Source organism: Quercus robur, chromosome 11, assembly GCF_932294415.1.
Source record: "Quercus robur chromosome 11, dhQueRobu3.1, whole genome shotgun sequence".
NCBI classification, from domain to species: domain Eukaryota; kingdom Viridiplantae; phylum Streptophyta; class Magnoliopsida; order Fagales; family Fagaceae; genus Quercus; species Quercus robur.
In genome coordinates this window covers 18,148,180-18,176,146 of record NC_065544.1, presented here as the reverse complement: position 1 = coordinate 18,176,146, position 27,967 = coordinate 18,148,180, and the positions used below count along the sequence as shown (strand labels likewise).

Sequence of the window (27,967 nt, the reverse complement as noted above, 5' to 3'; positions counted from 1 at the left end):
ACTCAAGATGCTCATCACCTCCTTTGAACACCACTCTTTCAACTTAACAATTCATAAGGAATATAAATATATATACAATGCTTGTCTAGAATAAAACTCTCTTTAGAAATGGAATGTAGAATCTTTATCCTATTTTATTTTTATGTTATTTTGAAGTTCATCCATGTCTATATATAATAATATCTAAAAACTAAAGCATAATAATATCTAAAAACTAAAGCATAGCATTTATTGTCCATCCAGTCTATTTCCATCTATTTTGGCCTATTTCAGTCTATTACAATTTATTTCAGTCCAATTCGGTCCACTTAAGTAATGCTTTGGGAGGAAATATTTGAGTAGAAAGAGGTAATACTTCATTGACAATTATGTCACATTCTCAGCATAAAGTTGGTATATTCTTAAACAATTTATATGTTGTTAAAGTCTTGTATTTTTTTTTTTCTAATATAAGTAATGAATTTACATCTGTTTGTTCTTTAGGGGATAAGTAATACAATATTGTTAAGAAATTGGAGATAATTCATGCACACAGGTAGTGTACACAAAATACTCCTTAAAAATACACCCTCCCATTGTTACATGCAAAAAGAAAGAGAGACTAGGAGTTTAACAAGTGGATTGTTGCTTTTATTCTGACATATTCTCCTTTTAAAAGTTCTTATTCGGATCCTCTCTTAAAAACTAGCTAAAATCAAATTTTAAAGAATAATTTGACAATTGAAGTAAAAGTAGACTAAATTGAATTTTAACCTTAATAAAAATATATGAAAGATGTTAATTATAGCCAACTCAGATTACTAATTTGACCCAAACATGATATATATAAGGAGTATTTTGCATGCAAGAATGTGACCATGAAGAGATGGGTATAGCACCATCACGAGAGGAGGCTTCAAATTCAGAGCAAATTCAACAAGATAAGTCCAGAGAAGTCCAAGTGAAGGGATCACGAGAGGAGGCTTCAAATTCAGAGCAAATTAAACAAGACAAGTTCAGAGAAGTCCAAGTGAAGGAGAAATCAACAGAAACACAGCCTAGTGCCACTGCCAACAAAGCCAAGGCAGTGGAGAATATTGGAGCTGCACCACTTGCACTTGCACATAACTGCGAAGCCATATTGAAAGATGCAGGCTCACCAGTTGACAACTCCTCCAAGGAGAGGCTGTATGAACAGCTCTATGCTGGAGTACTCTTAAACCAAAATACAAAGGCAAGTCCAATATTTATCACAGCATAAGAAGATTTAATGGAACGTTTTCTAACTGATTGAAAAGTTATATAAAAAGTTATACTTAGTGTACAAAACTTAATCTCATTTCTGCGAGTTTTGGATAGAGTGCTTTGGTCAGCAAGTCTGTCTCAAATACTGTGATGCTTACTTCAATTGAAGAAAACTTCATCATATCTTCAATCAGGATAAATGGGTGAAACTAAAACCATAATCAACTTCTTGGTTTTGATTGTTATGTTTTTTTTTTTTTTTCTTCTTTTTTATTTATTTATTGGTGAATTGATATCTTATATGACTAGTACGCAGCACCCCTCTAACATACATGTAGAAGTCATGCATGCGGATTTTTCCATATGCATGCAAGAGAGGAGCGTTACATATATCTGTTGTATAAGATACTTTTGGCAGTAGAGGTTTACCATGTTCCTCATTTTTATTGTTATTGTTGCAGAAGTATTGGATTGACAAGAAATCCAACAACGCCTTCTTCTTGTATGCAAGGAATCTGTCAATTACTTGGGCTACAGACACCCGTTACTGGCACTGGCCACGTCTTAAAGAAACGAGGTACCTGGTATTAATCTCTAGTCCTTGTCATATTTCTTTTATTCCCTTAAAACATTTTTTGGCTGGAACAGAATGTAGATTAAGCCATATCCAAGCCAAAAATGCATGAAACTGCTAGAAGTGATGATGTAGATCATTACACTGCAATGTTATAACTTAAACTCTAGAAGGCAACCTTTGTCCTAAATATAGATGTACGAGATAGAATTACTCATAAATGTATTTCACAATTCAATTGCTAACTATATTACGGTCTGACACTGCAGTGATGTGTTGGTTGATGTCGCCGAACTATTAAACGTGTGTTGGCTAGAAGTGGGTGGAAAGTTTGAGACAAAGAAGCTCTCACCAGGAACCTTATATGAAGTAGCATTTGAGATAATGTTGAAAGATCCAGCTTATGGATGGGAAGTTCCAGTGAATTTCAGACTTACACTACCAAATGGAAACAGGCAAGAACACAAAGAAAATTTGATGAAAAAGCCAAGAGGGGAATGGATAGAGATCCCCGTAGGTGAGTTTGTAACATCACCAGAAAATACTGGAGAGATAGAATTCTCAATTTATGAATATGAAGGTGGGCAATGGAAGAGGGGGCTTGTCATCAAAGGTGTTGCCATTCGGCCCAAGTATTAGGTTCTAGAATAGTCAACAACATATGTGTTGGGAGATACTGTTCTCTGGATATCAATGTGAAAGCAGGAAATTAGCTAAAACAAAAAATAAATGTGAAGGCAAGAAGCAAGGTTACAATATGTAATGAATAACCCAAAAGATATTAATAGAAGAAATGCTTCACCTTTCAGTACAATACTCAAACTTAACATCCTGCTATCCTCATTGCACTTTTATTCCTCAATTGGTCAGCATAGACAATGCAAACTATTTCAAAACTTTCTTTCCCATAAAAGATATTAATTGTCAGCCGCCCTTCCCCATTGTTTAGAAGTGAAGACTTCAGAATCCAAAAAGTTCTACCACTTTGAAGTACCAACTTCATTTTTATGTAAACTTGGTAATGGACCAAAAATTGCGATCAAATGAGTTTACTTCTGTGTTTTCAAAAGATTAAATTCTACATGGAAGAAATAATATGAGTCCCATATCTACATGGGAAGAGGAGTGGCAAGCAAAATGGAGTTTCATATTCAGCTCAACTCAACTAAGTAATATGGAGTTTCATGATCTTACTGCAGCACAATCCAGTGATCCACTAGTAGTACCATAACAAATATTATCACTGGGACAATAAATTAACAATCCTAATATTTCTATGTAAAATTTCATTTGCAGAAGTATTGCGCAAGAACCATAAATGCAAGCAATCATGGAAACATGTTTTAAGTATCGAAGAAAACAGAACATCATGCTAAAAGAATGCTAATTATATATAGATGAGGGAAAATAGTATACATACAGTCACAAGCAAGCTCATTATGATAGGTACAAAAGTCTAAAAGTTACTAATACATGCTTACCGCTGATTCATAATACCATTAAGTAATACAAGGGCAATAAAAAAAGTGACAGACTAAACGTAATCGTTTCCTCCATCATCAGCATCTTCATGGAATCTTCACAGTCAACAGCATCATAGTCTCATTTTCATCCTTTCTTCTGTGTCCTTGAAAATTCAACAAAAATTTTTTTGTGGATTGCTTGCAGATCCCTGGCTCTATATCAAGATCAGGGAAATTGAACTCCTTTTTATTTCTCTTTTAATAGTTTTATTGATGAAATCTAGGAAAATTGATAAGTGAAAATATCATTGAAAGCACTGAAAGCAACCCAGTTATGCCGCAAGGACACAAACATTTGAATCCCTAATGTGGTGTTTTTTCTCCTTATTCAGTAACTCAAATCACTTGTCAATGATTAAATTGGAGGGGTGGTGGGTGGGGGGATACATTGATCTGTAGCAAGAGAAGTCTTATGTATCATGACCTGTGAGCTAGTAAGCCAGTAGATATTGACTAAGAAAAAAAAAATGAAACCACATAATTGGGAGAATATAAAAATAACAATTCTGATTACAACAGAAAGGAGAAAGCACCTGAGCTGCAGCAATTTTTTTTAGCAGAGTACGCAATAAGTAAACAGAAATCTGGCCATCTCAAAGATCTGCATGCAAACTGTCAGGCTTGTACCACAATGAGAAATCAATTCCTTTGCTCTTCAATTTCTCTGTTGCAGGTCCAATTCTCTCCAAAAGCTGCATTTCAGAAGATTAAAAAATCTAAGCAATTTAAGAAAACTAGGCAGAACCAAGTGAAATACTCTAGCACTTTCTTCCCTTCCATTTAAAGTTATTTTATTTCCCAAGAAGTTGCAAGTCAATTATGATATGCAACACCAGATACCCAATTGAAAAATAGTCTTAGATTCTTCACATTGAATCCCCTCAGAATATGAAAATACAGTTTTTTTTTTTAATGAGTAAAATGATTTTTTTTAAAAGAGCATAAAAGCAGAGCAACCCAAGTACATCGGAGTCATACAAAGGAACACTTGGGGGGGACCCCTACAGATTTAACATCTGAAATTCATATTATCAATAAAATCAAATAAACCTGAAGAGGTAATTGACCTAGCAGTTTGCTCCCATATGTGTGAAGATCACAAGAATAAAACATCACCTATACTATCATGAGTTCTCTGCCGTCAAAAATACACATTTAACTTTCTCTCCAAAAGCTCTACATTGAATTGACACAAATGAAGAGCCTTTTCCGACAATTTAGCACTTAAATAGTGAGAGTGTTCAAATAGTTGTTAGGGTGTTAGTTGCATTTAATCCTAGTTGTTAATCAAATCAAGTAAGAGACAATTTCTTGAAACAAGGATACAGCAATGGATTTGGTTTTATGTTGTCATTATTAAGTTTCCAGGTTACAAGTCTATTTAGATCTGGCCACAAATAAATCATATGACTTTTTAATTAGTAATGTGACCACTGCAAGACAGATTTAAAATCATCAGATTAGATCTTAATTGATGGTTGTAATCGTGTCTTTGCTAGGCCAAAATTTTAGCAAATGTTTGTGGCTTTTTCTCTCCTTTTCACTTCAGGATTGAGTTAGGTTGCTCTTACTGATTTAATAACTTGAACTAGCTCTTCGATTTCCCTTCTTAAATCGTTTTATAAGTCATGTACGGATTGCATCACTAAGATATATTCCATGTCAGCACTGAGATAATGTACAAAGTGATGTTGATATTAGCAAGATGATTGTGGGGGGAAAAGCAGCAATAACTAACCTTTTCATGCAGTGCACCGTTGGATACTAAAATAGATCTATCAAACACACAGAACTTTCCACCATCCATGCAAGTAACTGTGCCACCAGCTTCTTCAACTATCTGCAATAAAAGGCATGAAACAAATTCACTAAATACGCAAAAGATGAATTTGGAACAATTTGATTCCTTCAAAGAAATAATACCTTTGGAGAAGACTTAGAATGAAAATCCCAATGAAGCATCTAAATGATCTCAGTTGCCACTAGGGGCATCTTCTCTAGAAGGATATCTTTAAAAGTTTGACATAATTATAAAACAACTGTTGGACAAATCCTGTTTGAATTGATCTAGAACATCCTGTCCATTTTGAAGAATCTTCAACCCAATGATGGTATGTCAAGCACATGTTGACAACGCAGTCATGATCACCCTAATATCTATTCAAAACTCACTCCTGATGCCTCCACTTGTTCTTACACCAATTACAGGTTTTTTTTTTTTTTTCTTTTTTTCTTTTTTGTATAAGTAAATAAATATTTTATCGAGGAGAAGACTACTCATGCACATGGGAATGAACATAAAGGAGTCAAAAAAATTACAAAAGATTATATACAGAGTTACAATGACTCAAAGAAATCAGCAATGGAGGTCCTGATAGTTAAACCCCACGCTCGGAACCAATCAAACAACAATGATCTTGATAACAATGCTTTCAACTGTGACCCTGAATATACTTTAGAGAAACTCCTTTATTTCCTAAAACATAAAACTTTTACACTTTATTGCATGCTAATAAATTGCAAAGATAGAGGTGGCATAAAATGACCAAACCGAGAGATAAAGGTGGTCTTGGCCTGCAAACAGCCAAGGGGGGGAACATTGACCTTCTTGCTAAATTGAACAGGAGATTGTACACAAAAAAAAAAATGCTCTATGGGCAAAAGTTCTTGGTGCAAAATATTGTACTAGCAGAAGGTGCAACTCCAGTAATGCTGATAAACTTCCAAGCTCTCAGATTTGGACAGCTATCAAAAAAGGAAGGGAGGTTTTTATGAAGGGTAGTAGGTGGACGGTTGGTAAGGACAGCAAGATCAATTTTTGGTATGGGAATTGGACTAAACAAGAAGCATCCATGCTAGAAATTAAGGATGTGATACAAGACTCGGGGTGGGATTGGAACAAGCTACCTTTTGAGTTTCCATTGGATTGCAAGTTAATGCTTTCAAGCTATTCCAGTTTCTCTTCAAGGTAGAGGCAGTGACAGATTAGCATGGGTGGAAAATCCTAGGGACATTTTTGACTTAAAGAGTGCTTATGGGATTGCAATGGGAGATGACACCAATCTGCCCTTCACCACAAATTGGATATGGAAGTTAGCGACGCTATCTCGTATCAAGTTTTTTTCTGTGGAAGTGTGCCCATAATAGCATTGGAGTGAAGGACTGCCTTGTAGGGCGAGGAGTGGGCAATGATAATCAGTGTTCTATATGCAAAGGGGATGCAGAAACTATACTCCATGCTTTAAGGGACTGTCCTCAGGTTCAGCTAATTTGGAGACAACTAGGAGTGCAGGATACTAATCATGGCTTTTGGCGGTCAGATTTGCAGGATTGGTTGAGCTTAAATGGGAAGTTGAGCAAGAGTGTCATTGATGGGCACCCTCCTTGGAAGTTGTTGTTTTCCTTTGCTCTTTGGCATATCTGGAAGAGTAGGTACAATTCTGTCTTCAATGGGAAACCACAAAATCCAAGATTGGCTGCTGAGATAACCAACCAAACCATGGAGTTCATGTATTGCTATTCCTCTTCTAAAATTCCTAGTGGCAGTGCAACCAAGTTGGTGCGATGGGAGAAGCCACCAAGAGGCTGGACAAAACTGAACACGAATGGGGCTTCATTGGGCAATCCAGGTGTAGCAGGTTGTGGAGGTGTTGTATGGGATGAGAGCGGCAACTTGGTGGCTGGGTTTTCTAGGAGGATCAAGATCACCAGCAGCTTTGAGGTAGAGTTATGGGGGCTGAGGGATGGGCTTACCCTTTGCAGCAACTTAAATATTTCTGCTCTTATAGTTGAATTAGATGCTAGAGGAATTTTTTTTCTAAATAACAATAAATATTAAAAAATTTAGTTAGTTGTCACGTTTCAAAACAATGTTGAAAACTAGCATCTCGAGTGTCTAAAACTCAAGTTTCAATATAAAACTCAAGTTTTTAAGTCTCGATTTGCATGTGGTGGTAAATTCCACGTGAAACTCTAGTCTTAGAGACTCGAGTTCCAATGGGTACTTGTACAAGAACAGATCCACGGAGAAAAAGAAAAAACAGAAGAAGAAAACATGGAGAAGAATCGCTGAAGATCAGATCGTCCACCGTCCACCTAGTCACTGAAGATTAGATCGTCCACCAGCACCAGATCGCGTCCAATCGGAGCTCCAGCGTTCTTGCTATGTTCTTCGTCTCTGTTCTTGCTGCGTTCTTCATGTTTCTGTTTTTCTTCAAGTCAGAAAAAAATCGAGTTTGTAAGACTCAGTTTTGGTTTTTAGAGCTCGAGTCTTATAGACTCGAGATCTATGTGGCTAAATTGGTACACGGCAGCAGTAGAACTCAAGGGAGTTTCATCATCGATCTCGAGTTTTAAAAACTCGAGACGCTAGTTTCCAAAATCCTTACAAACATGCGTTAACTTATTATATTCTTGCTCCCTACTGCGTTAGCCTGCAAATTCCCTCAATGCTAAAGGGATTGTTGATATTTTTCACAATGCTAATTATGAGAGTAATATTGTATCTTCCATTTTGGATGACTGCAGGCAGCTCATTTCCAGTCTCGATCAGGTCCAAATTAAGCACATTTATCGCCAAGCAAATCGCTGTGCAGACGCTCTTGCTAGGATGGGTGCTGAGCAGGATATTAGTTTTTTTTATCTCTTTCTTGTCCGCCTGTGGACATTAGAAATAGTTTGGATTTTGACTTATCTGGATTGTATTCGATCAGGCATGGTCCTGAGCTGAACCTTGTTCTTTAGTTTTAATGAATTCGTAAAAAAAGAAATGGATATATGCCACCATTGTGTGGATCTTTCGGTTTGAGGGATCCAATTTTTATAATATCAATAATATATAATATAATAGATGATAGATGAGTTGGACAGAATAGAGAGATTTCATGTACACAATCTGTTATTTCAACAGTAAATTTCTAAAAGTAATATTTAAATAAGTCAAAACTATATTAAAGACCTGAATTGTTGCCAATAGTCTTATGGTTCAATAGCATTAACTGATTTTTTATTGTAAAAAAATTGGAAAATAAAAAAATACGTAGAGAGATAGAGATAGAGAGAGAGAGAATAACAACATACTAAAAAATTATACTATGATTCGTTCTGCCGACTCACTTCTACCCAATGGTATCAGAAGCAAGTTTAGTGGTCCACAATTAAAATGATGTTTTCAAAGCTGTTTTGGATTGTTTGAATTCATGTCATATTCCTAAGGAGTTTAACTTCACTTATGTTACTCTTATTCCCAAAGTGAAGAACCCTGAAAAAATATCTGAATTTCGACCCATAAGTCTTTGTAATGTTATTTACAAGTTGATTTTGAAGGTGTTAACAAATCGTTTAAAACCTTTGTTACCACTTATTGTTTTCGAGAACCAGAGTGCTCTCCAAGCTGGCAAGGTAATTACTGACAATATACTCATGGCTTTCGAAACCTTACATTGCATGAAAAATCATCAGAATGGTAATACAAGTTTTATGGCTCTTAAACTTGACATGAGCAAGGCTTATAATCGAGTTGAATGGTCCTTTGTGAAGGGTCTATTGGAAAAAATGGGTTTTCACAGAAAATGGGTTGATCTTATGATGGAATGTATCACTACCACTGTTTTAAAAACCGGACCGGACCGACCGGTCCAACCGGGAACCGGAAGCCAATCCGGTCCGGTTAAAAACCCCAAAACCGGTCAAAAATCGGTCAACAACCGGAAAACCGGCCAAAAACCAGTCAAAAACCGGGGTTGAACCGGAAATTCCAAAAAAAAACGGTTCTATGTCCGGTTCGGTTTTTAAAACCATGATCACTACTGTCACTTATTCCATTTTGATTAATGGGGAGCCGTCTCACACCATTCACCCTAGCAGAGGGCTGAGACAAGGGGATCCTTTATCTCCATATCTCTTCCTTCTTTGTACTGAGGGTTTGCATGGCTTACTTGCTAAGGCAGCTGCCTCTGGAGAGATTAGAGACATATCTATTTGTAGAAATGGACCTCGATTAACCCATTTATTGTTTGCAGATGATAGCTTACTTTTCTACAGAGCTTCAGTTCAGGAATGTATGCACATCCAGGACCTTCTCTCTATTTACGAAGATGCTTCCGGACAAAAGCTGAATAGAGATAAAACCACTCTCTTCTTCAGTAAAAACACGGATAAAGGGATTCAGGATTCCATCATAGATCTGCAAGGTGTTCCTGAAGTAAAGCAGTATGAAAAATATTTAGGCTTGCCATCTTTTGTGGGAAGGAACAAAAAAGCAAGCTTGGCTTTCATCAAAGATCGGATTTGGAAGAAGCTTCAAGGGTGGAAGGAGAAACTTCTATCCCAAGCTGGGAGGGAAGTTCTCTTGAAGGCGGTAGTGCAAGCCATTCCCACATATTCTATGAGTTGTTTTAAGCTTCCTATCACACTTTGCCATGAGATTGAGGCAATGATTAAAAAGTTTTGGTGGGGTCAACGAGGCACAAGAAGGCGTATTCATTGCGTTAAATGGAGTAAAATGTGTAGGCCTAAATCGCTTGGAGGTATGGGTTTTCGGGAATTACAAAAGTTTAATGATGCAATGCTTGGCAAGCAAATTTGGCGTTTATTACAAAACCAAGATTCTCTATTCTTCAAGTTTTTCAAAACAAAATTTGGCGTTCTAAAGTTCGCATTTGCAGTGATGCTTGGCTACCTGGGTCTCGACAAGGCATTATTTTATCCCCTGTAATAGATGGTCAAGCTGATGCAAGGGTTTATAGTTTAATAAATCACGAGAGTATGTGCTGGAAGGAGGATGAGACTGATAGGTTTTTTGTACCTAAGGAAGCTGCAATCATTAAGGCCATTCCCCTTAGTCTTTTCAATAGGGAGGACACTCCATATTGGCTCCATAACTGGGACGGGGTCTTCTCGGTTAGGTCTGGGTACCGGCTCTGTTTGGACCAAGCTGAAACAGAGGCAGTTAGTAGCTCAGATGTAGAGGACACTACGACGGTGTGGAAGGCTATTTGGCGTCTCCGAGTTCCAAACCGAGTTAAGACCCTTCTGTGGCGTGCTGGGAATAATTCTTTACCAACTCGGGCTAACCTTGTCAAAAGGAAGGTCCTCGATGATGCGCTATGCCAGGAATGCAAGCTTGACACAGAGGATACTCTGCATGCGATCTGGTCTTGTCCGAAAGTGATTGACACATGGAAAGTCCAATTCGATCAACTGCAGGCAACCACGACACATTGCGCATCCTTTCTCGAAGTGATTGATAGAGTTTCACTTGTAAAAACTTCTTTCGAGCTTTTTGCAATGACAGTCTCTGCAATTTGGATGAGGCGCAATAAGGTCCGGCTGGGTGAAACGGCACTTCCACTGGGACAAATTCCGACCTCGACTTTTGATGCTCTTTAGGAATTTCAGCAGCTACGTCCTACACATGCCAAGATACCACAGACAGCTCGTGCAGTACGTTGGAGACCACCACCTGAAACCTGTGTCAAGGCGAATTTCGACGGAGCGGTTTTCTCACAAGTTGGACTAGCTGGCATCGGCATTATAATCCGAAATGAACAAGGATTAGTTATGGCTGCTCTCTCACAACAAATTCCACTACCTGCTTCGGTGGAGATGGTGGAAGTGCTAGCAGCTCGCCGGGCTTTGGTTTTTGATAAGGAACTCGTTTTTGACAGAGTGATAGTGGAAGGAGATTCTGCAAACACTATTACCTCTATTAATGGAGGGCACATGGATCATTCGGCTATGGGTCATGTGTTGCTAGATATCAAAAGTTTATTTTCTTGTTTTTCTTATATTTCAGTTCAGTATATTAATAGAGAAGGAAATTGTGTGGCTCACAAGCTTGCTAGACGAGCTGCCAATGTTCTTTTTTTGGTTTGGATGGAGTCTATTCCACCAGACATTTTTGAGGTGTATCAACTCGATTTATTACGGCTGCAATAATAAGATCTCTACCCCAGAGGGGATTTTTCTCAAAAAAAAAAAAATTGACCGTCTAAATTCTAGAATAGACAAAAGCATCTTATCTTCCTCTTGTGCAAAGTAACTCAAGATGCTCATCACCTCCTTTGAACACCACTCTTTCATCTTAACAATTCATAAGGAATATATATATATATATATATATATATATACACGATGCTTGTCTAGAATAAAACTCTTTTTAGAAATGGAATATAGAATCTTTGTTCTATTTTATTTTTATGTTATTTTGAAGTTCATCCATGTCTATATATAATAATATTTAAAAACTGAATTATTGCATTTATTGTCCATCCAGTCTATTTTCGTCTATTTTGGCCTATTACAGTTTATTTTAGTCTAATTCGGTCCACTTAAGTGATGCTTTGGGAGGAAAGGTTTGAGTAGAAAGGGGTGATTCTTCATTAACAATTATGTCACATTCTCGGCATAAAATTGGTATATTTTTAATAAAATTATATGTTATTAAAGTCTTGTATTTTTTTTTCTAATATAAGTAATGAATTTACATCTATTTGTTCTTCAGGGGATAAGTAATACAATTTTGTTAGGAAATGGGATAATAATTCATGCACACGGGTGTCTCTCAAAAAAAAATTCATGCACACAGGTAGTGTGCACAAAATACTCCTTAAAAATACACACTCCCATAGTTACATGCAAAAATAAAGGGAGACTAGGCGTTTAACAAGTGGATTGTTGCTTTTATTCTGACATATTCTCCTTTTAAAAGTTCTTATTCGGATCCTCTATTAAAAACTAGCTAAAATCAAATTTTAAAGAATAATTTGACAATTGAAGTAAAAGTCAAGAGACTAAACTGAATTTTAACCTTAATAAAAATATATAAAAGATGTTAATTGTAGCCAACTCAGATTACTAATTTGACCCATACATGATATATATAAGGAGTATTTTGCATGCAAGAATGTGACCACGAAGAGATGGGTATAGCACCATCACGAGATGAGGCTCCAAATTCAGAGCAAATTAAACAAGACAAGTTCAGAGAAGTCGAAGTGAAGGAGAAATCAACAGAAACACAGCCTAGTCATAGTGCCACTGCCAACAAAGACAAGGCAGTGGAGAATATTGGAGCAGCACCACTTGCAATTGCACAAAACTTCATAGCCATATTGAAAGATGCAGCTGCCAACAAAGCCAAGGCAGTGGATAAATTTGGCGCAGCACCACTTGCACTTGCACATAACTGTGAAGCCATATTGAAAGATGCAGGCTCACCAGTTGACAACTCCTCCAAGGAGAGGCTGAATGAACAGCCCTATGCTGGAGTACTCTTAAACCAAAATACAAAGGCAAGTCCAATATTTATCACAGCATAAGAAGATTTAATGGAACGTCTTCTAATTGATTGAAAAGTTATTTAAAAAGTTATACTCAGTGTACAAAACTAAATCACGTTTTGCGAGTTTTGGATAGAGTGCTTTGGTCTTACTTCAATTCGATAAAACTTCATCAAATCTTCAATCAAGATAAATGGGTGAAACGCAAACCATAATCAACTTCTTGGTTTTGATTGTTATGGTTTTTTTTTTCTTTTCTTATTTATTTATTTATTTATTGGTGAATTGATATCTTATATGACTAGTACGCAGCACCCCTCTAACATACGTGTAGCAGTCAAGCACGTGGATTCCATATGCGTGCAAGAGGAGCGTCACATACATCTGTTGTATAAGATACTTTTGGCAGTAGAGGTTTATCATCTTCCTCATTTTTATTGTTATTGTTGCAGAAGTATTGGGTTGACAAGAAATCCAACAACGTCTTCTTCTTGTATGCAAGGAATCTGTCAATTACTTGGGCTGCAGACACCCGTTACTGGCACTGGTCATCTCTTAAAGAAACGAGGTACCTGGTATTAATCTCTAATCCTTCTCATATTTCTTTTATTCCCTAAAAACATTTTTGGCTGGAACAGAATATATATTAAGCCATATCCAAGACAAAAATGCATTAAACTGCTAGAAGTGATGATGTAGATCTTTTCACTGCAATGTTTAACTTAAACTCTAGAAGGCAACCTTTGTCCTAAATATAGATGTACGAGCTAGAATTACTCATAAATGTATTTCACAATTCAATTGCTAACCATTTTACGGTCTGACACTGCAGTGATGTGTCGGTTGATGTCGCCGAACTATTAAATGTGTGTTGGCTAGAAGTGGGTGGAAAGTTTGAGACAAAGAAGCTCTCACCAGGAACCTTATATGAAGTAGCATTTGAGATAATGTTGAAAGATCCATCTTATGGATGGGAAGTTCCAGTGAATATTAGACTTACACTACCAGATGGAAACAAGCAAGAACACAAAGAAAATTTGATGAAAAAGCCAAGAGGGGAATGGATAGAGATCCCCGTAGGTGAGTTTGTAACATCACCAGAAAATACTGGAGAGATAGAATTCTCAATTTATGAATATGAAGGTGGGAAATGGAAGAGGGGGCTTGTCATCAAAGGTGTTGCCATTCGGCCCAAGTATTAGGTTCTAGAATAGTCAACAACATATGTGTCGGGAGATACTGTTCTCTGGATATCAATGTGAAAGCAGGAAATTAGCTAAAACAAAAAATAAATGTGAAGGCAAGAAGCAAGGTTACAATATGTAATGAATAACCCAAAAGATATTAATGGAAGAAATGCTTCACCTTTCAGTATAATACTCAAACTTAACATCCTGCTATCCTCATTGCACTTTTATTCCTCAATTGGTCAGCATAGACGATGCAAACTATTTCAAAACTTCCTTTCCCATAAAAGATATTAATTGTCAGCCGCCTTACCCCATTGTTTAGAAGTGAGGACTTCAGAATCCAAAAAGTTCTACCACTATGAAGTACCAACTTCATTTACATGTAAACTTGGTAATGGACCAAAAATTGCGATCAAATGAGTTTACTTCTGTGTTTTCAAAAGATTAAATTCTACATGGAAGAAATAATATGAGTCCCATATCTAGATGGGAAGAGGAGTGGCAAGCAAAATGGAGTTTCATATTCAGCTCAACTCAACTAAGTAATATGGAGTTTCATGATCAAACTGCAGCACAATCCAGTGATCCACTAGTAGTACCATAACGAATATTATCACTGGGACAATAAATTAACAATCCTTGTATTTCTATGTAAAATTTCATTTGCAGAAGTATTGCGGAAGAACCATATATGCAAGCAATCATGGAAACATGTTTTAAGTATCGAAGAAAACAGAACATCATGCTAAAAGAATGCTAATTATATATAGATGAGGGAAAATAATATACATACAGTCACAAGCAAGCTCATTATGATAGGTACAAAAGTCTAAAAGTTACTAATACATGCTTACCGCTGATTCATAATACCATTAAGTAATACAAGGTCAATAAAAAGTGACAGACTAAACGTAATTGTTTCCTCCATCATCAGCATCTTCATGGAATCTTCACAGTCAACAGCATCATAGTCTCATTTTCATCCTTTCCTCTGTGTCCTTGAAAATTCAACAAAAAGTTTTTGTGGATTGCTTGCAGATCCATGGCTCTATATCAAGATCAGGGAAATTGAATTCCTTTTTATTTCTCTTTTAATAGTTTAATTGATGAAATCTAGGAAAATTGATAAGTGAAAATATCATTAAAAGTACTGAAAGCAACCCAGCTATGCCGCAAGGACACAAACATTTGAATCCCTAATGTGGTTTTTTTTCTTCTTGTTTTTTAGTAACTCAAATCACTTGTCAATGATTAAATAGATTAATAAGAAGGTATCATGTACAGTATACACTGTTTGAACTAATAATAGAAAAATGGGTTAACAGTGACATACAAAAAAACTAATTGTTAAAACCATAAGGGACTAGTCATTCCTTAAATTGTTGTTTACAATAGAAATATTTGATTAAGAAAGAACAAATCCTTAACCCATGTCCATCTGTCTGCCTGTAGCAAGAGAAGTCTTATGTATCGTGATCTGTGAGCTAGTAAGCCAGTAGATATTGACTAAGAAAAAAAAAATGAAACCACATAATTGGGAGAATATAAAAATAACAATTCTGAGTATGACAGAAAGGAGAAAGCACCTGAGCTGCAGCAATTTTTTTTAGCAGAGTACGCAATAAGTAAACAGAAATCTGGCCATCTCAAAGATCTGCATGCAAACTTTCAGGCTTGTACCACAATGAGAAATCAATTCCTTTGCTCTTCAATTTCTCTGTTGCAGGTCCAATTCTCTCCAAAAGCTGCATTTCAGAAGATTAAAAAATCTAAGCAATTTAAGAAAACTAGGCAGACCCAAGTGAAATACTCTAGCACTTTCTTCCCTTCCATTTAAAGTTATTTTATTTCCCAAGAAGTTGCAAGTCAATTATGATATGCAATACCAGATACCCAATTGAAAAATAGTCTTAGATTCTTCACATTGAATCCCCTCAGAATATGAAAATACGGTTTTTTTTTAACGAGTAAAATGAATTTTTTTTAAAGAGCATAAAAGCAGAGCAACCCAAGTACATCGGAGTCATACAAAGGAGCACTTGTGGGGGACCCCTACAGATTTAACATCTGAAATTCATGTTATCAATAAAATCAAATAAACCTGAACAGGTAATTGTCCTAGCAGTTTGCTCCCATATGTGTGAAGATCACAAGAATAAAACATCACCTATACTATCATGAGTTCGCTGCCGTCAAAAATACACATTTAACTTTCTCTCCAAAAACTCTATATTGAACTAACACAAATGAAGAGCCTTTTCCGACAATTTAGCACTTAAATAGTGAGAGTGTTCAAATAGTTGTTAGGGTGTTAGTTGCATTTAACCCAAGTTGTTAATCAAATCAAGTAAGAGACAATTTCTTGAAACAAGGATACAGCAATGGATTTGGTTTTATGTTGTCATTATTAAGTTTCCAGGTTACAAGTCAATTTAGATCTGACCACAAATAAATCATGACTTTTTAATTAGTCATGTGACCACTGCAAGACAGATTTAAAATCATCAGATTAGATCTTAATTGATGGTTGTAATCGTGTCTTTGCTAGGCCAAAATTAGCAAATGTTTGTGGCTTTTTCTCTCCTTTTCATTTCAGGATTGAGTTAGGTTGCTCTTACTGATTTAATAACTTGAACTAGCTCTTCGATTTCCCTTCTTAAATCATTTTATAAGTCATGTACGGAATTGCATCACTAAGATATATTCCATGTCAGCACTGAGATAATGTACAAAGTGATGTTGATATTAGCAAGATGATTGTTGGGGGGGGGGGGGGGGGGGGGGGGAAGCAGCAATTACTAACCTTTTCATGCAATTACTAACCTTTTCATGCAGTGCACCATTGGATACTAAAATAGATCTATCAAACACACAGAACTTTCCACCATCCATGCGAGTAACTGTGCCACCAGCTTCTTCAACTATCTGCAATAAAAGGCATGAAACAAATTCACTAAATAAGCAAAAGATGATTTTGGAACAATTTGATTCCTTCAAAGAAATAATACCCTTGGAGAAGACTTAGAATGAAAATCCCAATGAAGCATCTAAATGATCTCAGTTGCCACTAGGGGCATCTTCTCTAGAAGGATATCTTTAAAAGTTTGACATAATTATAAAACAACTGTTGGACAAATCCTGTTTGAATTGATCTAGAACATCCAGTCCATTTTGAAGAATCTTCAACCTGATGATGGTATGTCAAGCACATGTTGACAACGCAGTCATGATCACCCTAATATCTATTCAAACACTTTCACAGGTATAAATCTGTATATATTAAAACTGTGCAGAAGTACAAGTGCAGCACTTCAAATCCTTTCTTTACTCTCTAAAGGTACTTCTGCATGCATCTATAATATGGTCAATTTTCAAAATTGCACAAACATAATCGGATTTGTGTCCACATTTTGGCAAGCTGCCATGCCCAATGCCCTGTTTGCATGTTGAAACGGGGAATTGTATCTCTTGTCAATGGATCATATAGTAGTACTCAAACATAGTGCCCCACACCCCCCCCCCCCCCCCCCCCCCCCCAAATAATAATCATGAAATGATAGATCTTCAATAAAATGTATTTTTCTGTTTGAGTTTTTAAGTCATTTTGTAGTCTTTTTTGGTGCCAAAATACAGTCTGGGATTCATGTGAAAGGTGTTCAGATAGGAAATAAGTATAGTTGAATTGGGTTTTTGTTATTTTTAGTTCAAGGAGACTTACAGGGTATTCAAATTGCAATTAAAACCATCAGGTTGAGATTAATGCAATTGAAATTTCAAAGTTTAATTTGAAACCAATGTCAAACTCTGGGATGTTTTATGTGATTATTATTAGAAAAAGAGAAGCATCACGTAGCATTTATCCAAGAAAAAATAGATTTCTAAATAAGGATTTCAACTGTAAACAAAAAGCTCACAACAATGCCCCTAGTTTTTCACGTACCCATGTCTGTCACATTGTCAATCAACACGACAACTATATGGCTTAGTGCGAAGTCCGCGTAACAGAATTATCAACTGGTACAGATCAATACCTTACTTTATTAGGCCTATATGCTGAGAGTTAGTGTTTAATCCTTTAATAGATAATCACGTTTCAAGCCACCCATTTGTGTGAACAGAGTGCACACGCTCACACAAAGAATATGGTACAACTGGTATAATTTCTAAAGAATATTTAAAGCCCAATAATATTAGAAGTATAAGCTTGTATAAATTATAGCTCAAGATCAGTTGAGGTCATAGAGGGGAAATAATGAAGTTGAAATAAAGATTTCGTTGTCTATGGTTAAATCACCAACAAAAAAAAGGAAAAGGATATTATTTGTTATTTCACCAATTTTATAGTAAAAGTAAATCATGCATATCTATCAAAACCAATAGTGAAAAATATACACTACCAAAGCACCAGCAGCCATATCCCATGGCTTTAGACGATACTCCCAATATGCTTCTGCAATCCCCAAAGCTACATGGCACATGTCAACTGCAGCAGCCCCGAGCCTCCTTACACCCTAAACATAAAATTCAGCGAAATGAAACACACAGAGAGGAGACAAAGGCATGAATCAAATCACTTGGCCAAAAGATTATAAAATTTAAATTAATAAATAAATAAAAGCTGGTACCCGGCTGACATCAGTGAAATGTTTAAATAAATCCAGGTTGGTAGCCCATGGATCATCATGTTCATACCCGAACCCAGTCACCAGAAGGGATCGCTCCACCTTAAAACAAGTGGACAAAAGTGAGCATAACTACCCTTAAGAAAATCATTAAGTGTTTTGTCAGTACTAATCAATTTTACCACATAAAGTCAAACAAATTCTGTCATGAATATCTCATTAGAAGATCAGAAGCAACATAATGAAATTTTTAGAGGCAAATGGCATAGGAGCACTGCTAAAAGGGGAAAAATTGTCAAGGTATGTAAGGCCCATGCCTCAGCAAGTCTCTTGATCCCAGATATCATCAGAAAATGGATGACATAATACTGACAATAACTGTTCAATGCATCACCTTAATCATGTGTCACACCAGTATCACACAAATCAGAGAGTATGTGGCTATAGCCATCTACTTAAATAAAAAAATTACATATAGATATGGTACTACAGAGATCCATTAATAATTTTTTTTTATTAGTATCCATTAATAAATGATCACTCACCAGATTAGTTTCACTGACATGAATTTTTTGGCCATTGCAGAATGCTCCCCCACCTATCATAATGCAGATCAATTTTCCAACCACTGATATATAACCAACTTAAGAGAATAAAAAGAAGCAAACGGTAGAATTAGTCAGAATTTCTTACCTGCAGTTGCAGAAAATATGCGGGTGTTCCAACACATAGGGCCCCCAACAAACTCTACCTGAAATTAATACCCACATTAACCTTCCCTTTCATTTCAATAATTAAGCAAAAAGTATATTACAGCTTGTCATCTACAAATAATAAAGGCTTAATACTATTGCCTCTCTTTTTTCCCCCTCCTGTAAATCCTACGCTAATGAAGAGTTTGAAAAGAGAAGGTCCTTTCATGATTAAACCTTGCTCCTCATCTGCTGGTGGTTCATAATTATGATTCAATTTCTCATGAAAATACATTCACTAGTATGGATGCATACTATTTCTCATGCAATCTTTATTTTTATTAAACTAGTCCACCATAGAGTGGCTACAGTAGATGCCATAATATGAAACACAAGAAATTTGCTTTGCTTGTAATTTGGTCATCGTTCATCGTTAAAATAATGATCATCTCCATCATTGCAATCTCAGATTTATTCATAATTTTCAGGACTGGGAGATAGAGGGGCTAAATTCTCTCATGGAACTGCTATACTTTCATATTAATTTTGTTGGCGGACCTAGTCGTATGAGATGAAGACCTGCTAGTAATGGCAAGTTTAGTGTTTGACTGTATTATGATTGCCCGAGAGATACCAAGGGACTTCATCTTGAATTAATCTATTGAAAACTCACTTGCGATGCCTCCACTTGTTCTTACACCAGTTACAGTTTTTTTTTTTTTTTTTTTTTTGTATAAGTAAATAAATATTTTATCGAGGAGAAGACTACTCATGCACATGGGAATGAAAATAAAGGAGTCTAAAAAATTACAAAAGATTATATGCAGAGGTACAATGACTCAAAGAAATAAGCAATGGCGGTCCTGATAGTTAAACCCCATGCTCGGAACCAATCAAACAACAACAGTCTTGATAACAACGCTTTCAACTTTGACCTTGAATATACTTTAGTGAAACTCCTAAAACATAAAACTTTGACACTTTATTGCATTCTAATAAATTGCAAAGAGCCTTGTAACTTAACTAGTTGGCATTTCTTGGTATTTCCAACGAGAGATACAGGGTTCAAATCTCCCCATCCCCAATTATCAATGTATTTTAAATATATCATTCTTATAAAAGAAGAAAAAGGAATGAGTAATACATTGTCAATCTCCATGTTCCCATTCCCCAGCTATCAAGTTGACTGTTATCCTTAATTTTCTTGATGGGAGAATTATCGAGAACTCCAGAAGACTTTTACCGTTGGCATTTTTCATATTTATAGTCTACATTATGTAAAGTTGAAGCTTGTTGGGATCATATACAAGTCAATTGTATGTGTTTCATCAGCTGCCTAAAACATGGATCTTGGGATATGAGGAACAGAGACATAAATGCAAAAATCCCCCAACTCTGGCAATACAACGGACATAGGCTTCTATGCATCTTCATCCCTAACTTCTCAAAATTCCCCAACAAATTCTACCATAGATTTCCTTTAGGCCAGTGAAATATCACTAGAAAAAGTCTAGGATCATGTACTGGATCATATTATCATTTATTACTTATCAATTTCACTTGATATTGCAAACCTTGGGGAATAAACATTTTTTGATAATAGCATCAACAAACAGAGATAATCGTTAATGAATTTGCAGCCAATAACCTGATATGAAGTCATGCAAATAAGAAATCAAAAACAATTTAAATTATGTGATCAATACCACAGCAGCTGCAGCAGGATTCCCTCGAAACAAAACTCCAACAGAAACAGCAAAGCTAGGATAACCATGTGCAAAGTTCGTTGTTCCATCTATAAGGATATAACTCATATAAGACATCAGCTAACCTATACAGTGAAAGCAACTTACTTCTGTAAATGGTAACTGAACATATAAAGAAAATTAAAGGTCAAGCACATGTAAGACTCTAAGTAATACATATGTATAGGTGGAGTACATCTGACAGAGTCTATAAAGACAGAATCTGTCCTGTAGATAAGTCATTCCAAGATGTAACTCCTATCTTCCACGACAATTCAAATAAAAGCCTGATTTTGCTTTCATTTACATATGTTTCATAAAATTCTGCACTTTAGTGCTCCTATTTTATGTCATTAAGTTCCAAGGTATATTAATTATCGCCATAGTTTAACATCATTGGAGTTCCCACTGCCCTCTATTATTGTAACTGGATCAAATGCAGAATTTGAGCTTCAGGGTAGGCAAGTGATGCAAGGAGTGAGAAGACAATGTCATTTTAATTTTGTTTTGTTTAATTTTAGAAGTCAATTTTATTGTCTTTTTCTTTTTTACTGTTGGTCAAATTAAGTTATAAGTTCTTTATTTAATTTTTTTCAAGTCAAGGATATTTTTGTAATTCAATAATTTGGCTTGACCTAGATCAATTAGGATTAGGGTTTAGTTTTAATAATCTATATAAGCATGCTATTGTACTTGTATGAACTTATGAAGACAAGTTTATGATGAATTTGAGTTTAGTTGGAATTTTTTGAATGGCTTGTAACTAATTCCTAGGTTTATTTTATTTTCTGTTTTGTTTTTCCTGTAAATTTCTTCGAAAAAATTTCCACTACATCAGCTTTAATATCAAGCTCATTGTTCTGCATAAGCAAGAGATTGCTATATCCATCCTAATCTTTCTTATCTACCTAGTTTCAGAAGAAACTGATCCATCAATATCTACAAAATAACATGTTCCAATATATAGTACTAAATCCAGCTAAGTTTATTTTATTTTAACCTAAAAAGTTGCTGATCAAATTACAGTTTATAACTGGTCTATAAAAATTAACTTAACTCACTTTAGCCTTGACCCAATTAAATTGTACTTTGATCCGCAACTTTTACAATCAACTACATATATTCTTTTCTGCAATTCTAAAATTATACTCCCTATTTAACATGTGCGCTTAAACAATTCTACCTATGTTATGTTACGCCCCTTTACCTCTTTTCACTCCCTCTACTTAAATTTAATTATTCTTTCTCATGGTGCATTAATCTGTCTCCATTTTTTTTATAAGAATGATTTTATTAAAAAGAGATTGCTTCCTATGCAAAAGGCACAAAGTAGACTAAATAATTACAAAAAAAAAAATACAAAAGAATTACATACAAAAAAGACAAAGACTCAAAACACCAGCATAGAATCTCTATTTGTAAAACCCCTAGCTTGAGACCAAACCATTTTATGCCTATCTATCATCATTCCATTTAAAGGAGCCACTCCTACATTTTCCAAAAACAAATCTTAGTATCATGTAACTATTATTCCCAAGAAAAATGAATAAAAAATAAATAAATAAAAAAAGACAAACCTAAAGGATCAATGCACCAAAGGTAATCAGATGAAGTATCTCCTATAATTCCTCCCTCCTCCCCAAGAATGAGGTGATCGTCAAAATTCTTTTTAACAACTTCTAAAATAGCAGCCTCACTCATTTTATCTGTCCTGCAAGTAAATTTTGTAATCATGTGAAATTTTGTTTGCCAAAACTAATTCTTTATTATGTAATGGAAAACAGAGAAGATATAATTCCAAAATATTAAAACAAAAAATCAATGTAAGTATTTATATATAGAGCATTAAGTCAGAATGGTCAAAAACTTCTAATATCTCAAATAACATATATGGAACATTAAAAACTGACCTCTTTAACTTATCAATGAACATTTGTGTATCACAGAGAGGGAGGGAGAAAGGGAAAGAGAAGGCCAAGGAGATTGACAGAGGGAATTTTTCTCAAAAACATTTCTCTACCTTGAAAGGCTGTGCACATATTTGTGAAAAAGAAAACTCAAGGTAAGGACAAATTCTTGTATCTTACCAAAGCAAGAATTATTTTCTCTTAAATATATCAAGAAAATTGATGGTAAGCAATCAAGTTCTTTGTATTTTCATTGACATTTAACAGACTGAAAAAAAAATCTTTCTGTGTTTTCATGCAAAGAATAAAATTTCTTAAGATTATGTAAACGTATAACAAGAAGTTATCTGAAACATAAAAACATAGACCAATTGCAAGAAAATTACAAAAAGATAAGTTACAAAAAAGGTCCTTACTCAGTCACCAAGTCAGTAAGTCCTTTATATGTAATATTTCGAGGCTTATTAACAGCTTCCATCACAACCTGGAAAGAAAAGAAAGGCATGAGCAATCTATTAACTGCAGGGAGATAATTGACGAGTTATAGGCCACATATTTCTTATCACCCTATAATAAACTGAAACAACTAGTAATCTAGTAAAATACCATGTCATTTGGAGCTACTACACAGGATGGACGTTTTCCTCTAGACACTCTTCTACAAAGTCAGTCATACTTCTTCATCTAAAATCAATTCTCCATAGCCATTTGAAATCAATTTTCCTCTAGCATTCTTCATTATTTTTTTTTTAGGTTATGTGCCTGAAGAATCTATAATTATAAACTTTAGTTTTCAGATCTGTTAAAATTAGTAAGGACTAGCACACAACAACAACAACCAAGCCTTAGTCCCAAAATTCTAGGGTCAGCTACAGATCCTCAACAGACTACTCAAAGTCGGCCACATGAATTTCTTTTCACCTTTCTATTCTATCCGAAGTAATACTCTTTGTTATTTCTCTAATTAACATTTTTTTTAATACTTCTATTAATGCTATTATTTGTCTTCCTCTACCTTTTTCTGTTCTCTCAACTTGAATTAACTCACTCTTTCTCATTGTCGCAATTATTGTTCATTTCTCTGAACATGACCAAATTTTCTCAAGCAACTCTCCCTTGTGCCACTCCTAAGCGAATTTTCTAATTTCAAATCCTTTGTTTCCTTCTATTTCCACTTATCTATCTTAACATTCTTCTCTCAGCTACTAATAACCAACTTAGATAGGGCTAGGAAATATATAGATTACTAATATATGTATATGGACCTTTTTACAGAAAGACAAGACCACTCTACCGCAAATGGTAACTGAGAATAAAACCAATCTTTGTAAGCTGTAAGCTTCTCAGACTGAAGCTAAGTTCTATAAAAATAAATAAATAAATAAAAATCTTCCATCACCTAACCCAAATAAATCTCTATTGAAACTAGTATTCACAATGAGATAAATACTAAACATCATGCCCCAAATGGCCAAATCAACTAGATGAGACATGGATAAATTCAAAGATCATTAACAGCACACTTTTCCAATAAATTAAGATTAAAATAAAATAAAACAATCCGCATTTTAAACCGGGGAAGGGGGAGAAAAATTAAAATACCATCTGGGTAATTCTTAAAACAAAAGAATGTGAGCACAAATTAAGAGGAAGTGATTAAACCTCAGCACCAGTCTTAGCAGCAATTTCCACCACTTGAATGAGCTGGCTAGGTGGAATTGGTCCAGTTGATTGGGCACCAATCTTTGGGTACTGTTTCTGGTTGGGAATTTCAGATAACACAGCCTTAGTGCTCAGTTTTCTTGTGGGTTTAGCCCTCAAAAATGGAATCCCACCAAACCATGTTGGATTTTGTTGTGAAAATCCAATGGAAGACGCTGGTTTGGTTGAAATTGAGGTGGAACTGATCTGGGTATTGGAGAAAACCTGAGAGGCATGGTAGTGGAGAAGACCATGGACCTGACCATTTTGAATTTGAGTTTGAGTGGAATTGAATTCCAAGTTCCAAGCTTTTGGGTGCTCTGCTTTATTATGCCACAATCTCAAACTCTATATATATATATATATATATATATATATATAGTCTGTAAAATGGCATGAGATGAAGATGAGTGACTGAAGTATCCTCTGTCACACACATGACACACGTTGTTTTGTTCTACTTTGGTTTATTTTTAGTTCGTTGGGTCGTTTGTTTCTTTACTTACCTCACGATATGCCAATATGCCATGCCCTTTCTCAATTTTTAAACTTGGGCACATTTTTTCAAATAGGTTGTTTTATTTTGACTTTTATATTTGCAAAAAAAAAAAAAAAATTATAATTTGTTAGTTTATGTTGGATTCCATTTTCATGTTGATCATACCATTCATTTTCATTAGAAAATCATACTATATATTAAAGTCAAAAGCACAAAAACTGAGATTATTACTTCACTTACTTGCATAAAACTATTTCATCATTACTATATTGAATGTTTACATGCATATAAGTGACAATCTAGTAGTGAGTTATAATTTCAAGCCGCCCACACATATTGGCCCTACCGTACCATGCAGAGCAAGATTTCTCACCTTCCCACAAAATAAGGGGAAAAAAATCATTCATTAATTTCATTAAAACATAAATGTAGGGAAATCAAGATAGCATTGACTTAAACTCAAAAAATTAAAATAAAATTAAAATTTGAAGTAGAAGATAACATTAACTTGATTTAGAATATTGAACAGAAATATATGAGCAATAATCTATCTATCTATATTATCTATAAGAGAATTCTTCTCTTTGGACTGAACTTTTATGTGATTCAAAATACTTATAAACCTTACGTTTAACAGGTGAAAAAACTTAAGGACAACCCGGTAAAAATATATCTTCAACTCCACTTAAAATGCCTACAAAATAAGACACTTTTCTACTAATTTATATTTTCAAAACAAACTTATCCAAAATTTATCCAAAAAATAGTTATCCAATTTTTTTTTTAAAATAATTACAATAGACCAAAAAAGAAAAGGTCTCATTGCCAGCGTAAAGCGTGTGTGATGAGGATAGTATATATATATATATATATATTGGCTAAATTATATGAGCTATAATTGATAGGATAATGAACATTTGAACCTGATATGAGATCTAGATGAAATTATAATTGGATGTGTGGATCATTCAGATCCATCCAACATGTTATCAATTTCGGGACCTCAACAAATTATTAACTATCCTTGCAAATCATCTAGAAGCATACTATTTTATACCCAAGATTTTCTCCCTATTTTATTAACCAGAATGCATTATGCATCAACAACATACACACTAAACAAAGGGGTATAAGAGAAATCTTACATACACAACATTTTCACGATACTTTCACAACAAATTTTAATTGGCAAGTCGTTATGAGTTGTTATTAGTAGGCAAAAAAAAAAAAAATTCAATCATTAGTAAAATTAAAACTAATAACAACTTACCATCTATAATTTGTTATGAAAGTGTTGTGAAAATATTGTGAATGTAGCATTTCTTGAGGTATGAACTATAAACTCGTGATTATCACAAGAGATATACCTTAATACATGTGATTTTTTCATGGCACACAATTCTTCCTCTTCTTATCAAGAGACTAAGTCAACCTTAAGCTCTCTCTCACTACGTTAAGGAAAACTAATTAATTTTATCATCATCATCTATAATGTAGCTAGATGGTTGTTTTGAATAGTATTGAAGGAAGGAATGATTCTTCTTATCTCTTCCTTATCATATTTTTGTTTTAGGTCACATGACTAAATAAGGGTCCCTCCCTTTATAACTTGCCTTTTGGTTTTCTATTCTCTTTGCTATGCTGTTTGCTTAGCCAATGTTTACTAGTGTCACATAAAAATTGTTTATGCAGTCATTTAAGTTTAACTACCCAACCTGCTAAAATATTTAAGTGACAGATAATAAATAAACACTCCTAAAGCTTCAATCCTTGACCCTGCCATTCCCATTCTCTCTCAAATCAATTCTCAGTAATCCATTTTCCTTGACATACAAAGTCATATTTGATTCTTGCTCATGAGTCACTCCAGCAACCCTCAGGGCCCAGGTAATTTTTATCAAGATTCTATGTTTATTACTGTGATCATGTTTTATCACTCAGATATCATTTTTTTTTCAAGAAAAAACTACAAGTCCAACTTAAGATAATGAGAATCACTACAATTCTCAAGATAATGAACCTAGAATTGTGATTCTCAAGATAATGAACCTACCTCTCAGATTAATAAGCATTTTAATATTACTATTAATTGTTCTTCCAGAACCATAAAATTTTTTGTTTTATTTTTCAAGATAGTTTGGTGTTAGCAACATTCTGTAGAATTTAATTGATGCCTTTGGTAATTGATTTTGCAGTAGATTATTATCCTCCAACTGGTGGTGCATATGCTCAAAAAGGTGAAATACACCATCAGCCTCCTCCTGGTGCTGCTGATCCTCATGTGTCTTATCCACCACCACAGACAGCTTACCCACCAGTTGGTTACCCCCCCATGAACTATGGTCCTGGAGGTTACCCTCAACAACCACCTCCCCAAGCCTATAATGCACCAACTAAGAACAAGGGTGATGGGTTTTTGAAGGGATGGTAATTAAGCCTTTTCACTCTCTCTTTATTTTGTTAACATTTTTTTTTCTAGTTCTTTTCCAAAGACAATCTTTAAACCCAAAATTTTAATGAATTATTTGTTACTACTCTATTACAGTTTTGCTGCCTTATGTTGCTGCTGCGCTCTGGATATGTGCTTTGACTTTTGAAGGATTGTAAATTTTTTGCTGACTTGGTTCCTTTCAAAATATCAACTTTTTTTATTTTCCTGGGTGATATTTTTGTTATTTTCATTGCGAATTACTTTGCAATGATACAAATTTATCATGTTATCAAGACCTTTTTTGGGGGATCATCAAGTTTATGAGAATGGGTTGGACAATGTGCATTGTACATTGACAATGTGATCTGTCAAATTAATTGTACATTGAAAATAAATTATATACATTGTACATACATATTGGGTGCACTTCCAAAGTATTTTCTAAATATTACCAGTCAATGGCTACTCTACAGCCACCGGCGGAGCTAGGATTTTTATTTTTTCAAAAATTATTCTTGTAAGTCAACAATTATACAAAATGTTATTGGCACCTGGAGCTTGATATTCAATTGCACAAA

At 35.0% G+C, this 27,967-nt stretch overlaps 4 protein-coding genes across 6 annotated transcripts in view; 2 read left to right on the top strand and 2 right to left on the bottom strand.

Moving 5' to 3' along the window:
• The window catches only part of LOC126705872 (phosphatase IMPL1, chloroplastic-like), a 36,256-nt gene extending 18,073 nt beyond the window's left edge, over positions 1 to 18,183 (bottom strand). Inside the window, exons 1-3 of the mRNA XM_050405098.1 lie at positions 17,045 to 18,183; positions 5,245 to 5,488; positions 5,060 to 5,161 (exon numbers count right to left, since the gene is read on the bottom strand). Of these exons, the coding sequence (XP_050261055.1) occupies positions 5,060 to 5,161; positions 5,245 to 5,283 (141 nt within the window). The 5' untranslated portion in view covers positions 5,284 to 5,488; positions 17,045 to 18,183. The remainder of the gene's footprint in view (positions 1 to 5,059; positions 5,162 to 5,244; positions 5,489 to 17,044) is intronic.
• LOC126705870 (protein PHLOEM PROTEIN 2-LIKE A1-like) lies at positions 84 to 13,979 on the top strand. 3 transcript variants are annotated; one of them, XM_050405095.1, is made up of 5 exons: positions 84 to 348; positions 484 to 535; positions 12,208 to 12,614; positions 13,055 to 13,170; positions 13,435 to 13,979. In XM_050405095.1, exons 2-5 carry the CDS (start codon positions 526 to 528, stop codon positions 13,802 to 13,804), a joined length of 903 nt encoding a protein of 300 aa, XP_050261052.1. In that variant the 5' UTR covers positions 84 to 348; positions 484 to 525; the 3' UTR covers positions 13,805 to 13,979. The 3 variants fall into 3 exon arrangements, with proteins under 3 accessions (XP_050261052.1, XP_050261054.1, XP_050261053.1); XM_050405097.1 differs by lacking the exons at positions 12,208 to 12,614; positions 13,055 to 13,170 and adding exons at positions 831 to 1,213; positions 1,686 to 1,801 and having other exon boundaries at positions 234 to 348; XM_050405096.1 differs by lacking the exons at positions 12,208 to 12,614; positions 13,055 to 13,170; positions 13,435 to 13,979 and adding exons at positions 831 to 1,213; positions 1,686 to 1,801; positions 2,068 to 2,606 and having other exon boundaries at positions 249 to 348.
• LOC126705869 (phosphatase IMPL1, chloroplastic-like) lies at positions 14,533 to 24,832 on the bottom strand. The gene is given in 12 exon segments (XM_050405094.1): positions 14,533 to 14,840; positions 15,379 to 15,537; positions 16,616 to 16,717; positions 18,190 to 18,303; positions 18,418 to 18,516; positions 18,960 to 19,012; positions 19,108 to 19,165; positions 20,813 to 20,901; positions 22,429 to 22,562; positions 23,175 to 23,242; positions 24,421 to 24,593; positions 24,596 to 24,832. Coding segments are annotated over 11 exon segments (1,119 nt in total). The 5' UTR covers positions 24,726 to 24,832; the 3' UTR covers positions 14,533 to 14,840; positions 15,379 to 15,438.
• A 1,779-nt stretch (positions 24,833 to 26,611) lies between these two features.
• LOC126706482 (protein CYSTEINE-RICH TRANSMEMBRANE MODULE 13-like) lies at positions 26,612 to 27,802 on the top strand. The gene is made up of 3 exons (XM_050405976.1): positions 26,612 to 26,845; positions 27,154 to 27,385; positions 27,504 to 27,802. The coding sequence occupies exons 1-3, from the start codon at positions 26,815 to 26,817 to the stop codon at positions 27,553 to 27,555; spliced, it is 315 nt and encodes a 104-aa protein (XP_050261933.1). The 5' UTR covers positions 26,612 to 26,814; the 3' UTR covers positions 27,556 to 27,802.
• The last annotated feature ends 165 nt before the right edge of the window (positions 27,803 to 27,967 follow it).